Raw genomic sequence first — 14,941 nt, 5'->3', positions numbered from 1 at the left:
GGTGTAGTATTTAAACATACCACACAGTACAACTGAAATGGAATACTATTGTCAGTTAAAATGCTGAAATCTTATGTGGCTTCCACTAAAATCAGCAGGACTTGAGTCTTTGTAACTAAGGTTAATTTCAGCAGACATCCTTAAATACATCATTGAAAACCAAGCCAAATGTCATGTCAGTGGACATCCTTGGCAATGTTCTTTTATTCCATCACTCTGCGATAAATGTTCATGATGTAATAAATACACTGTATTTCTTACAATAACATTCTTGAGGTAGATCAGGTTTGCCTTTTTGGACTAAGTGAGTATTTTTGAGGAGTAAGATTTTCTACCAAATCAGTGGAACTCTGCAAATGTATAGATACGGCTTATACTGATAAATACGCGCTCACTTCTCTTCCTGCTTCAAAAATTAGTTGTTCACCTAAAATAGGTGACAAATAGGTAAAAAGCGTTCTCGACCTGTCATGTGTACTGAGCCACTGCTTGCTTTCCTTGCGTTTTTTTTTCCACTTGAGAGGTTTTTCACTCTGTCAGTTTTCCATGTTCAAGGTGACGTATTGCAAACGGCGTGGGGGCCTCTGGTTACTGCTACCTTGAGCACAGAGCTGCGCCAAGTGCATCGGAGCTGGGTGTGCTCGGCTCAGCGGAGAGCCAGGGTCTCACAGGGTAAATGCATCCACTCAGTCTGGAGCACTGGCTATCATGCAGTGTCCCACAAACTGCTATACAAAGAGGATGATGCGCTCCTGAAGCGGTTATCAGTAGCTTACCGCATTCCTTAGGCCGTAAAAGCATTGTGCAAACTTCTAGACCAGATGTTTTGGCGTGTTTGTATAGGTCTGAAAACAAGTATATTCAATGGTGCCTCAAGGAAATGGCAGCTCAGCTAGTTTAAAGATATTTCCTGAGAATTATCACTCAACTAGTAATGGTCTAAAATGAGTTTTCTCTAATACGCTGTCTCCAGTTTTTCTTATTTCGGTCCAAGAAGGTAAATGTAAAAGTCTGAGATGAAAAATTGAAAGTTAGAAATGGAGTCAGGAAATGAAGAACAGCCACTTGATTTTGAATGTGGATTTCAACCTCATTTTCTTTGTGCAGGAACAAGTAATGTCTATGAATAAATTGTAGGCTGGATCCAGTAGGAAATATTTTCATAGATTCTTAAGTACTAAATAGTCTTTATTCCAGGATTACCAAAACTGTATTTAGTCAGTCATGTGAGTTCAAGATTGTTCTTGAAAGAAACGGTCACTGTCAGTAATCATAGCGTGAGTTAAGAGCAACTTACAAAATGTTTAAGAGGATGCATCTTTGATATAAATCATTAGTGGAAAAAACGGTTTCTTAGCAGCCATTCATGAGGTGTTTTTGAAGGACTGTATTTATACCTTCACCTCCTGTGTACACGCCTTTGTAAGCAAACCAGGTGCAAAAAAAAGGAATGAAGAAGCTACTATTTGGTACAATGTAGAGATTTCACTCTGCATGAACAAGTGGAAGCTTGGCCCCAGGAAGCGCCCATGGGGTGCTGGGTGCCAGAAGCCTGCGCAAGGACAGGCAGGAGGGAGGGTTGGCTAATTCAGTCCCATTGATTGCAGAATGGACTCCAGAAGGGAAGAGGGAATCTGGGAGTTAAGATGTAGGACCAGACACAGCGCTGGGAACAAAACTGTTGGGACAGAGAAGTTAGGTACCAGCAAGATGATTATTTGTATTCTTTCTAAGCTCTACAGAAAAACAGTATACTGAGGGCAGGTATATACGTACAAATTATAAGCTTTTCAAAGCAGTTTGCTTTTATTTTTTTTTTTAAACTCTTTCTCTTCTTGAACTCAGGAAAAACCAGAAAAGGTATGAAAACATCCCCTTACCTGGCTGAATCTGTCATTGTCATGTTTTGGCAAAAGTACTGAATGCATCAGCACTGTCAAGTACTTCCCAAAATCTTGGAAAACTTTTCAATAATTGTTAAATAATGATAGCATTTCAAAATTTCTTTTTTTTTCCTGCTGTCAAATAACCTGTCACAACAAAACTTCTGATTAATGCTAATCTCTGCAGAGCTACAGCTTTGTGCAGGCCTAATTTTTTGCTTCTTTGCTGATAGCCACACAAGTAGAGCAGAAAATTTAGAAATCTTTGCAGATCAGTGGGTGACAATGACAAGGTAGACAGACTTGGGCTTCCTACTTTGGCATGTTTCCATACAAAAGATTTATCTTGACATGTTAATGTCAATCTTTTAAAAACAAAAAAGAAGAAAGAATAGAAATAAAGAAGAATGTACTGTGATCTTTTTTATGAAATACTGGGGGGGGGTTTAAATACTTGACAGTGCCACTTTCAATAACAGCTTTCACCTATAGTTCTGATCTCACCATAATTTTGTGGTGGTATATCTGTTTTTTGTGATTCTGCAATAACTCCTTTGGAATATTTTTTTTAATGATATGGCTTTATGGATATTTGCAATATTTTGCTCCACAGTATGTCTGTTAACAGTGTTAAGTTTACTGTTTTACTACAGAGAATACAAGTCAATGCAGCAAGAAACATTTTAGCTCTGTATCACCTTAGACTTGGCTGATACAAGTCTTGGCTTGGCTTGTGGGAAACTTTTAGTGAAGTGCTGGCTCTTAAGAGGAGTCTAATATTTTTAAGTGCATGTTCTATGGATAGGCACCTGAGCAGTTAAAAATTCCTTAGGCGGCAGATTGTGCCTGTGTGATGTGTAAGTGGGGCTGCAATGGAGGCAGGTTGGTTGTGAGGCTTCTCGGTGTCGGTATGCAGCTGATGCTGAGCTTTGAACTGCCTGTTCCTTACAGCATGAGGAGAAAAAGAGAACATTCAGTTATGCTTTGTTTCTGTGAATGCATCTCATTTTGCGACCTAACAACTGCATAGTTCTTGCAGTGTGTAGTTACATTTGCATGATTACATAAATTTAACTGATAAATCTTTTACTTAAAAATGGGTTCTTTATCTTCATGGAAAGTTGACTTTCCTTTAGGAGAGCGTTTGTAAAACTGCTGTTTCTCTGTGCCTTTTAGATGGGTTTATTTTTCAGTGAAATACAAGATACGGAATTAAGATTTCAGAGTAGACAAGGTTTTGCAAAGGGCTTAACAGAAAAACATGCATTTGAATAAAGTTCTTTCAGTAATATATTTTTTCTCTCTTTCCATAATGAATAATTGATAACCATTTCACAGGAGCAATTAGTCATTCCAAAGGTTCGAGTATGAAAGGTAATTTTTTATCTGCAATAACATCAGCATTTGCTATAATAATGGGAAAAAAACCAAATTGCACATGTGAGTCAGTAACACCTGTGTTGTGTGATGCTATTATCTATGACTGCTGAGGTGTACTTGTGTCCCTTTTGTCTCTTTTACTAATAGGTGCAGTTGAACTTTTATTGAAATTTAGTGTTTTTCAAATGGCAAGTGAAGTCCTATTAGTTCCTTAGAAACCAGCTTTAATTGTCTGCCAGACAATGGTATGGTACAGAGGGAAGGGAGGAGGAAAGAGGAAACTATCCGCCTTGGAAATGCTTGTAAGGCGTGATTTCCTTAATAATATGCTTTAATTATTCAGCTTCAGTCATGCTTTTCAGATACCTTTTGGCAAATATTACAGCCTTCCCAAGGTAGAGCTGCAGTTGTTGGCTCCTTGAACTGGGATGCTCTCTACTCCAGCATGGCAAAAAATACCAGACAGTAACCTTGTATGTGCAGAGAATGAGAATAAGGCAGGAAAATATTCCCACTTTAAGCATGTTTTCCTAACATCAGTGTCGTAATGATGTCTAGTAGAAATTCTTATCTGGACTTTGCTGCATTTGTACATTTGTCTGCATTTTTCCAGCGTCTGTTTATCTTAAATATGTGGAATTTCAGTGGCTGCCTTCCTGTACGAATGGGAGGTTTTCATGTAGTCTAACAGTCCCTCCTAATCTCCAACTCTGCCCCCAGCTCAGATTTGGGGTCAGGAATGTGCAGAGAGTATTATAAACTTGACTGAGTATCAGAACTGTGAGAAAGTCTCACTTCTGGCATTGATTGAAGGAAAAGATGAGCAGTGCAGCTGCATTTGTAATCACATAGATTAAACAAACCTTAAAAGGGCACTGTAAAATAACTTCAGCAGTTAAAATGACAACTGTCATTATACTCTCCTCTTCATCAGGCAAGCTCAACAACCTCTCTGTAAGTCTGAATAAATACTGCTGCATTATTTACAAAGAGCAATGGAGACATGAGATAAAAATAATTCTGAAGAAATATTTTTTAAAGGAGACGTTGCCAAACAAAGCTACCTGTGTTCAAGATGGATGGCTTTTCAGAAAGGATGATTTTGTTGAAAAATAACAGCACAAAGAACTTAAATGTTGCATAAACCTTGTTTTTCTTTACAGTCATTGAGCTATAGGGATCTGCTTCAATCATGTAGGGCGAACTGCAGTTTCAAAACTCCAGGAAAGTACCTCTACACTAGTAACTATGATGATGTGCTAAGTAGCCTATATTATTTCAGCTGAAACTAAAAGCTCAACTTGCAGTTACCAGAAGGCAAAGTTCCCCAAACAGACAAAAAATAATCCATATTCAGTAAAATCAACCAAACAAGTACTCAAGACCATCGAATATAAGGACTTTTTTTTTTCTCTTTACTTTAATCAGTGTCAATTCTTCTAGATCCCTGAAGTTAGCTGCATTACTTTCCAGATTAGGCCTAATTTTCATTTTAAAATGAAAATTTAATTCATTCAAATTAAATTTTCATAATACACATATAAGAATATGTGTTGAAAAGTCAGCCATACTAATCTGCATATGTTTGTGTCCATCATAGATAAAACAGGTATTTAAAGGTTTTATTTCAGTTATGATTTAACTTGTGAAATTAACCGTAATATTGTAGTACCTTGGTCATGGTGCAGTTAAGACCAAGGTGATGTTCAAAACGCTTGTGCTGCTAACACGTTATGTTCGGGTCACAAAATTTCTGTGTAAAATATATGTTTCCTCTGTACTCTGTAGGGTATAATCATCAGCGTATCTGTGAAAACCAAAGGCAGAAGTCTCCTGAATTCTACAGCAGAACAGCATCCGAATCGAATGTGTATTTGAATAGTTTCCATTACCCAGATCGTAGTTACAAGGACCATGCCTTTGATACATTAAGCTTAGACAGTTCTGACAGTATGGAGACAAGCATATCAGCATGCTCACCAGATAACATTTCCAGGTAAATCATCTTTCTTCCCAGTGTTGTAATGGTCATAGAGTTGTAACGAAAAAAGAGAATATGCACATGTTGATGCTATGGTAATGTGAATGCTGCTAACTGGTTAAGAAAATACATGACCATTAGACAGGCATAATATTTAGTATTTGTGTAGCCCTTCATAATCAGGTTTAACTATCATCTCACCTCTTTATCTGAAGATGGAAAATAAAAATATGGAGAAGCTAAGTGATAATGTTGAGGGCCACAGAGAAATCAGTGTCAGTCCTGAACTGAAATTATCAAGTTGTCGATGCTCTTTTCAGAGCCACTACAGGGAAGGAATTTCCCGTGATAGGAAATCTCTCAGACATCTGCCAGCCATGAAGTACACTTGTTCTGCAAGTCCAGCATGTTAACTTACTAGAGCCTTACGCTAAACACTTAGGGCTCCTTCAGTGGTCTTTTTTGCCATTTCCTCTCCCTTTTCTGGGTCCGTAAAAATGAAGAGATGACACTGAAAGGCTTAGAGCCCTCCACTGCTTTTCTCATCCTCAGAGACTGTCAGCTGAGACACCACTCCTCAGATGAAAGAAACATCAATGATCTGTGTTGAAAGTCCAGCTGAGTCTCAAAATTGTGTGCAAACAATTTTCTTCTGACAGTCTGGTTTTGATGATAATGCTTTCACTTCTGCTCACAGTCCTGCCCCAGCAGTTTCACAAGCATAAATAGAGGCTGATAATTAAGTACAGTGTTGTCACAGGATTAAGACTCCCTTGTGAACACAAGGACAGCTTTTTTGGCTAGCATGTTGTGTTTTATTCAGCATCTGTTTCCTGTAACAGGGTACCGGCCCACTGATTTCCTCTTGTAGTCTTTATCACTGCAGTGATAAGGGTTTCAGAAAATACCAGTGGCACTCACTCTGCTGGCTGGTGATTTTTTTTGTTTGGTTGGTTTGGGGTTTTTTAAAGTAAAAACATTAGGACTCGGGTTTTGAGAATTTCTGTTTTAAATAGATACACAGTCAGCAAGTTTCTGATAGCTGGAGACGGGCTGGGAATTAACTCTGTCTCTGCAGTGATCTAACATGGCAGTGGTGTGAAATCTGTCTCTTTTTGACTTGCTGCTCTGACCATTTTGGAGGAAGATGGTGTGTGTCTGAGCTACCTTGGGGCCATCTCATAAGTGGAATCTCCGGCCAAGGATGGGGGAGCCCTGATGGCTGTTGAATTTCACTGGTGCTGTTTGCCCTTCTGCCTTCCTCTGGCTCTTCTGCAGCTTCCAGCCAATGCCGGAAGAAAAAAAAACCAAAAAACCAAACCAATCCAAAAACCAGAAAAGGACCCATTCCAACAGTTCTTTCAGTTTCTCGCAAGGCAAACTTTGGTGAGGGAAGAAAAGAGCGTGGGCTGATTTTGTTGATAAAACTTGGAAGATAGGCAGTTAGTTTTCCTTGACAAAACTTCCCTTAAGCAAAATTAATTCAGATTGGTTTAGGTGGTGTTTGAGGATCTTTTCTAGCCATATCAGACTTTAGAGGAAAACAATTTATGATGCTTTGTTCTGATATATTTAAAATATGTAAGTTATATTCTACCTTGTATAGGGTGAGAGAGACTTTTTTTGCTGGAAATGCGTAAAATCTGTCTGTGCTCAAAGTACAGGAGAGAGAGAACCACTGTAGTCATTCATCAACTCACCAAACAGTAGTTGTTCCAAGGTTCATTAGCAACTTATTTTTCATGGCTGAGGTTTCAGAGACACTGATCTTCTGCTATGCATTAATTTCTGTGTGCAGGATAAGCAAATCAAGGATGAAAGAATTTAAATAAGCTGAAGTGTTAACCTGTTTAATATGGGAAAACCTACTGCAATTAACTATCTTCCAGGTTGCTCAAATGACTTTTAATTTATGGCCCCACTGCTTTTACTGAAGTTATTTGACCCAGATTCTCTCGGCCCATCAACTAAACGTACTTTGACCAAACTAGGCTTAGGCATCTAAGTCAGTGGCCTCATTTTTTTCAGAGACAGTAAGCTTTTAGAGTTCAGATAAATTTCAGATGGATTATACCTTTTCTGCAAGCTTGGGTTAAATGAGGTATGTTATTTTTATATTGCATTTTATCCTCTCATGAGACATATCCCCAGTATCAGACAGAGAAATGTCTTCTGAAGACTGTCATACTTCTGACAGAAATTCTGGTCTTACAGACATAAGCATGAGAGGCGTGCTCAGAAAGTGAAGGATGTTGTTCCTACTTTTTTCTTTTCCTTGCTCAGGACACATATTTGGACTACTTCCATTCCACCTGTGTCCCTTCACAGTTGGTCTGTATGCTATTAAGTAGCATGAACAAATCTGCCATCTGACACCCAATTCCACTTCAGTGGTCATATAGCATTTTCAGTATAATCCCAAGTCAAGTTTCTCTCTCTGCCCTAAACATTTGAATCCATTCTATTTCCTCACATTGTGCTTTAGTCTAATGGCATTATTAATGGTAGTACAGTAATATTTAACATCAACTGTTTTTCTTGAACAGCATAAGATGAAAAATAAAATAATGAAATAAATAAATAATAAAATAAAAAGCTCAGTGAGACACAAAACAAAGACAGTCTACAGCCAGAAAGACTGGTATATTCAGATGGCTGCTAATGCCAGCTCTGAGGATCAGTAGTTTATTTTGTTAGAACACGGTGACCATCTCCATGCATATTCTGTTATCTGGGAGAAGATGACAGATCACAGGAGACTGACAAGATGCATTTTTAGGCACTCAAGTCTGCATTTTTCACAACTCTGCATGGGGAATATATACATTGAGAGTGTACCATATACTTTATACATAATTTTTTTGTTAGTGCCTAGTGCACTGAATTGGATCAGAACAGTATCAACTCCATTCTTAAACTGTCTAATGTTGGACTGTAAAATACGTCTTTAAATACCAAGTATTCTTTTTAAATAACTCTGAATTTTTTGTTCAGTGCTAGCACTTCAAATGTTGCAAGAATAGAAGAGATGGAGAGACTTCTGAAACAAGCACATGCTGAAAAAACTAGGCTGCTTGAGACCAGGGTAAGCATAATTTAATGAGTGAAACTAAGAGTGGGCACATTAGTTAGGTAATATCCTCCTAAATGCAACACTGGACCCTAAATAGTTTATAGCTAATAGTCACTTAAAAAATTACCTCTTCGCCCTTAGTTTGGTCTGGTTTCACCTTCATACTACATCTTTGAGCAACAGCTGCTATCTCATTGGGTGAGTTGATGGCAAAATCCCATCAGAAGCTAGGTCAGCATTGCTCCTACGCCTTCTAGAAGAGCTGCTTAAGAAGAACCTTCATTTCTAGAGTGGTAATATTTGCAATTCTGCTTCCAATTCTTGGTCTACTTTGCTGGATATGTATTTCTGCCTACTTAAGAGGCAAAACCGGATTTAGTCCTAGGTTAGAAATTACATTACCAACTACAGTTTCACATTTAATGGAAGTTCTGCATGTCCTGTGGTATTTAGGAACGGGAGATGGAAGCTAAAAAACGAGCTCTGGAAGAAGAGAAGCGCCGCAGAGAGCAACTGGAGAAAAGATTGGAAGAAGAAACTAGCCAGAGACAAAAATTAATTGAAAAGGAAGTCAAAATACGAGAGAAACAAAGAGCACAGGTGAGACGTTGACATGAAATGGTTTTTAAGTGCAAGACTTCCCCTTGATATACAGAAGGGACTAAATGTATTTCTGCCAATGGTAAACAGAACCACTTTCAGTTGAATAGATGGATTTAGTATTTCTGAGGTATAACTGTGCTGCTAAAACTATGTTTGGGCTCTTGGAGCCTTAGATAGATGTCTGAGTATTCATGTAAAGTAAATAATAGCATAGATATCTGTTTAACATCTTATATCTAAAAGTATAAATATTAATTCTATCAGGTTTGTTACTAAGTATGGGCAGAGCAGAATTTTTTAGCCTGAACAACAGAAATTTGTGAGTGTGTTTAATTTTATAAACAATTGGTTTGTTTTTTTTCTTTCTTTTAATACATAAAATATCTTGGAATGTGAATTGTCATTTCCAAATACTTGACTGAAAAAAAAGACAGATAAGCTTTTCCAGCTCCACATCTACTGTATGGAGGAAATAGTATTTTTTTCTAATGTTACTGGGACTATACAACATGAGAAACATTATTTAATTGAAACAGTGTTACCTCCTACATCTTCTTGCTTCGTGTTAGGATTTAGAGGCATCTTGAGCTTTATTTAGGCTTAAAAAGGTCTTACCTATTTGTTTATTCTACCACAACTAATAAGATCTACATGGTACAGCAAATAGGCTAGGCAGTCATTTTATCATTAGTATAATATAGCAAGACAATGTCTCCATCTTAATATATGTATCTGAGTGCAGAAGATTCCCTATCATATCTTAATATCTTTCTGCTTTTATCTGTGCTACCTTTGCTAAATCTTTGTTTTATGACTTACTATTATATTTTGTTATGAACATACCTACATAACTTGCCTTTCTAATTGATAACACTAAATCAGAACAATAGGACAACGCCAGAGGAACTTTAAGTTGTTTCTGGTTAAATATAACCATTCCTTTGTTTTTATATAAAATGCAATTACCACATGTTAAATTTTATGTGTACTTTACTTGAATGCCTTCTTTTTTCTAAGAAGTTTTAATGACAACTCCAGTATGTTGTAAACAACGGTGCAATGCTTATATCTATCCCAAATTGGAGCATGCATGTGTTGTAATAGAATGCCCTATCAGTTACTGCTAATTGGCGGACTTGGCAGAGGGGCTGAAGTCTGAATTGGCCAGAAGACAAAACTTATGTGTCAAAAATAACTACAATTTTTTTGTTAACTTTTTTCTTTCCTCTGTACAGTAAGACCCAATTTTTTACTTTTTTTCAGCACCTCCTGACACTTAGAAATGTAAACTGGGGGAAGGAGTGAGGGTCATGAGAATGCCATGAGGAAAAGTCCCTTCAATTTGTGACTCACAGTGGGATTTAACAGGCTAACTTTAGGCATGGAGCAGGGGCAGATTAGACCCTCCAGGTCACTGACTTCTCTGGAGTTGGGGGGAGAGGGGGAGGAAGATGCTCCTTTCACAGGTCATTCAAAGCACCTACATTCAGCTTCTGTTCCGAATCGCCCTGTGATGTAGCCTCTGGCTGCCTTGTCTGCAGCGGGAGCCTTGGGAGACTTGTCTTACATGTTTAAAATGGAGGGGGGTTACGCATAGACCCCTCAGGCACAGAAAACAAGCATATTCCCTCAGCTGGCAGAGGTCCCAAATCACTGCCTCCTCCTGCTTGTTCTCCCAACTGATGCTATCCAGGCTTGATGCAAAGCCTTGAACTGCAGTCAAGAATGAGGCACCGTTTCCTGTGCTGCTTTGCCGTCTCTAGCAGGGGGGTGCACTTCAGCTCTCTATACCGTATTCCAGACTGTGAACTAGATACCACGCTTAATTTGTTCAGAAGAAAACAATTCTGTTTTGTTCACAGCAATCTCTGTGAGACTAACGAGTGATTACAGTTCACTCCCATTATTAATTTTTCCTGTAGTAGCATGTTCTTATTATTGATATTATACTTTGCACGAAAATACCTGTAGCAGTAAAATATTAATGAGTGAGATATATGTAGTGAGTACCTAGCCCAGAGAAATAAAGGGTTAACTTAACATCATGCAAATGAAGTTCTTACACTTCATCTAAAGCAGCAACACACCTTTACATTTAATTAATGTTTCAATTCTAAAACAACCTTTCTATGGTGTGGCCTCTGTTTTACCAGCTTACCAACTGATTATTTCAAGAAACTCCTATGCTCTAATCTGGCTTTTATAAAGTTACCCAACACTATGTAAAGTTACAAGTTTTAAGGATTTTTTTTTTTTAAAGAAAATCAGGGCTGTAGCAAAAGCTCTTTATTTTTCTTATGTTCATTATTGGAATCTATGGGCAGTTTGCAGTTATGTCCTTGCAGCAGAAAGAGTGAAGAAGTTAAGACTTCTGTTAAAAATAATATGATTTTCTTTATTGTAGGCCCGTCCCTTGACTCGCTATTTGCCCATTAGAAAGGAAGACTTTGACCTACGAAGTCACATCGAAACAGCTGGTCACAACATAGAGACCTGTTACCATGTCTCCCTCACAGAGAAGACCTGCCGAGGCTTTCTGATTAAAATGGGAGGAAAAATTAAAACATGGAAAAAACGATGGTTTGTTTTTGACAGAAACAAGAGAACTTTTACTTATTATGCAGGTAGGTTGCAGGATCACTACTAGGGTACATCTGTCCCTCTATTTTCCTATCAACCTCGGATGAGTTATGAACATGTAGGGAGTCCTGAATAAAACTTACATTTCCATTTCATCAGGTGTTTTACATGCACACTTAGAGCTTGTGCAATCCCTTCCCTATAGTGTTCAGTCCTAATGCCAGGTAAGGCAGAAATGAGCGTTATAGACAAAGGGAGAGATGTGGATAGGCAAGAAGAAAAAATGGAAGATCATCAGGTTCCTAGCACACAGAATAATGGCTCCACATAATTTATTTTTAACTATTATATACTTCCCCTCATGACAGAATGATTTCTTGCACCCTTCATACAAGAATATAATTTATTATACTTACCATGAAAATTAAATGGAATGCTTTTGCAGTCCCGTTGCTTGATGTGCTGAAAAGTCTTTCAGGAGATTAAATGTACAGGAGTAGACTTTTTGAGTTTGCCGTATTTTGAGAGTCTAAGGAATTTCAAATGAACAACATGCAATACTCTGCAGAGGTTTCTGTACACTAAGTTGTGTTATACGGTATCTGGAGCCGTCATAAGCATTACGTTAATTTGTTATCTTGGGGTAAGCCCAGGAATTTGGAATTTAAGGACATATATGTCTCTCCGATTGCTGTGCTAATCTACACATGGTTTGACTTTGAAGTTTCAGAAGAATCCAGAAAAATGACTTTGTGTTCTGAATATTTATTGTTAGGAGAGGCCAGACAGGGGCATATGTAGGATGTTCATTGCTAAGAAGCAGAAGAAAACATCGAGTACAAAACCCACCCAAACAGTTCCATTTCCTTTTATGACATTACTGCTTTCCAGCAACTTATAAGGAACTTAAAATTGATGGTAGGGTTATGCATTACTCAGTCCATCTTTTTTAAAACACATATTTGAATTCATTACATTCATTCATTACATACCCACCGAGTATTTCTTACTAGTTTGCAGTAATACTATGAAGAATGTGACAAACTTTTTTTTATTTTGTTCTTAACATCTGATTTATTGTTTAGCAAGGCCTGTAACATACAGTAGTGTTCCCATCTGGTACTGTTTTTTTCTTTTTTTTAGTAGCAGTTATGTTAATAGTTAACAGGTTTGGTTTTGAGTGCAGTACAGTTGCCATAATGCAATTTGAATTACCAAAGAAAACTTTTCATAATGTCTCAAGAACTGCAGCCAACAAACATAGTTTGTATGAGTGAGGATCCATCTAGATCTTTAAATATATAGTTAGACTTCCAAAATAAATATTGATGCTGTAAATTCAGAGTAATTGAAGTCTAAGTGAATATACTGGTATATTGTTTTAGTTCTGCAAGTGTACTGAACAAAGAACTTACCCTAAAGTCTGACAATTTGGCGCAGCAGCTGAAGCATCTGCAGTTTCTGACCTGAAGCGCACAGGGAGCTCCACAAAGACTGGGAGCTTGTGGGTACCTGAAATGCTCTTGTAACCAAGACCCCAGCTGGGGCTTGACAGGAGAGTGGATCTCTGTTTGCTTGTACTGCATAGACAGTATACTTTGTATGGTATTGCATTTAGCTTAGTATAATGTGTGGTATAATGTTGTAACCTATACCTCAGTACTTCTACTGGTCCCCTGGGGGCTGGCAGGGAGATTCCCAACACTATATTGTTTGGTCTCTGGGATTTCTTTTTGCCATCATATGAAGCTTTCAAAACTGCCTGCAGCTACCGGTAGGATGTAAGCTGAGTTTCGTGAGTGTTCAAAATGACAGCAGAATCTCTCATGGGACTGATAAAGATGTTCGGCGTGACTGTTCAGTGTTAAGGTGATACTAACTTGGGGTCAGAAGGCATTATATTCCCCTAATATAAAAGAACTGGGAGTGGAAGGAAGTTTGCCCTTCAGTGTCACATGCAGTTGTGATGCTTCTTAACACCCTCTGGGATTATTTAACAGTTCCACTTCTGTTGCAGGAAAACAGAGGGTACTGTAGATGCTGACCTGCCCTGTTCCTTTTTTCTTGTTAAACATTATAGTTGTGACTGTTAAGGTGTTAAGTTCACAGTCTATCCTCCTTGCCCTAACGATTCACTAGCTAATGCTGGGACAGAAGGCAATATTAGATGATATCTAAAATAGTTTAAAATTGACCCTCTGCAAGTGTCTGCTTCTTTCCATTGCTTTTAAAGGGAGATTAAGTCAGCTGTGTCTCCATTGTAGGTATCAAAACTTAGGTGCGAAGACTCCCACCCTGTCTTTCAGTTTTGCTGCAGTGGGATATTGGTACCAGAAACACAGTACCACTGGGTAACAACCTACTCCTTGTTAGCAGCCTCCCTGGAGTAACTATCCATTCAGGCGTTCTTGTCTTGGGCACTCCGAAGCAAATGGGGAGTTACCTTTCGCAACAGGGGCAAACCACGTCTAATTAATTTGGCTTTTAACGTGGGTGTCAGAGTAGCAGAGTACAAAGAGACAACTATGATGCTGCAGCTGGTGCCCAGGAACTTTTAATCTCCTGTAAACTCTTCCATGTCAGAGCTCATAGAAATTCGCCTACAATCTGCTAGCCTCACACTTGAATAATAAATATTAGCTTGAGACTGAGGGAGATTATTGTAAATGGGAAGAAGCATCTTCTTTCGTAAGTACAAGCAGTGATGTTCTAACGTAAAGCTTTTGCTATCAAATTGTATTTCAAATTTGCTTATCATGACAGCTTTCCTTTGAAGGCAAAGTGTAGGTCTTGGCCTGCGAGCTATGTGAAGTCTGGCTGGCTTTCATGGAATTGGAAGATCGGATGTATCTCAGAGACTTCTGTCCTTCTGTTGGCTGATACCAGCCATAATGTTTAGACACTTCAGTGAAGGGAGTGACTTGCAAATAGATGAGGAAATTGTAAAAGCTTTATTTCCTTGGAAACCAGGTGGAAAAGAAAATATATTAAAGTAGGAAATGCATCTCTCAATTAAACCGACCAACTAGTAAGAAAGGTTGGAGATTTCTGTGGGATTTCACAAGCAGAAGTGTTAATCCAGTTACTTATCAGCTGAACATATATGGAAATACAAATTAAGCTTTTGCTTCTTGAAGTACTGTTCGTTTCAGTTCTCAAGTGATTCCCTCTTTTCCATTTTAGACAAACACGAAACTAAATTAAAAGGTGTAATATATTTTCAAGCTATTGAAGAAGTCTATTATGATCATCTAAAGAATGCATACAAGGTAAACTTTGTTATTCTTTTTTTAACTGAGTATCATGTAGCAGTACCCAAAGCATGGTAAAGTCAAAGGGAGAGCTGACATTATTAGAAAAAAAAATGGAGTGGAGGAAAAGGAAGATGAAGCCAGATCAGGGATTAGCGCCCCCCCCCCCCCCTTTTTTTTTTTCTTATTA

The 14,941-nt window shown here is 38.1% G+C and overlaps 1 protein-coding gene across 1 annotated transcript in view; it reads left to right on the top strand.

Annotated features, from left to right (window-relative positions):
- The window catches only part of PHLDB2 (pleckstrin homology-like domain, family B, member 2), a 134,673-nt gene that overhangs the window by 118,987 nt on the left and 745 nt on the right, over window positions 1-14,941 (top strand). Inside the window, exons 14-18 of the mRNA XM_010567301.1 lie at window positions 5,052-5,259; window positions 8,239-8,329; window positions 8,771-8,917; window positions 11,325-11,544; window positions 14,684-14,769. Coding sequence (XP_010565603.1) covers window positions 5,052-5,259; window positions 8,239-8,329; window positions 8,771-8,917; window positions 11,325-11,544; window positions 14,684-14,769 — 752 coding nt within the window. The remainder of the gene's footprint in view (window positions 1-5,051; window positions 5,260-8,238; window positions 8,330-8,770; window positions 8,918-11,324; window positions 11,545-14,683; window positions 14,770-14,941) is intronic.

Source organism: Haliaeetus leucocephalus, unplaced genomic scaffold (assembly GCF_000737465.1).
Source record: "Haliaeetus leucocephalus isolate CR32 unplaced genomic scaffold, Haliaeetus_leucocephalus-4.0 Scaffold228, whole genome shotgun sequence".
NCBI lineage: Eukaryota > Metazoa > Chordata > Aves > Accipitriformes > Accipitridae > Haliaeetus > Haliaeetus leucocephalus.
The sequence above is the reverse complement of the archived record's forward strand: the minus strand, read 5'-3'. Positions and strand labels throughout refer to the sequence as shown.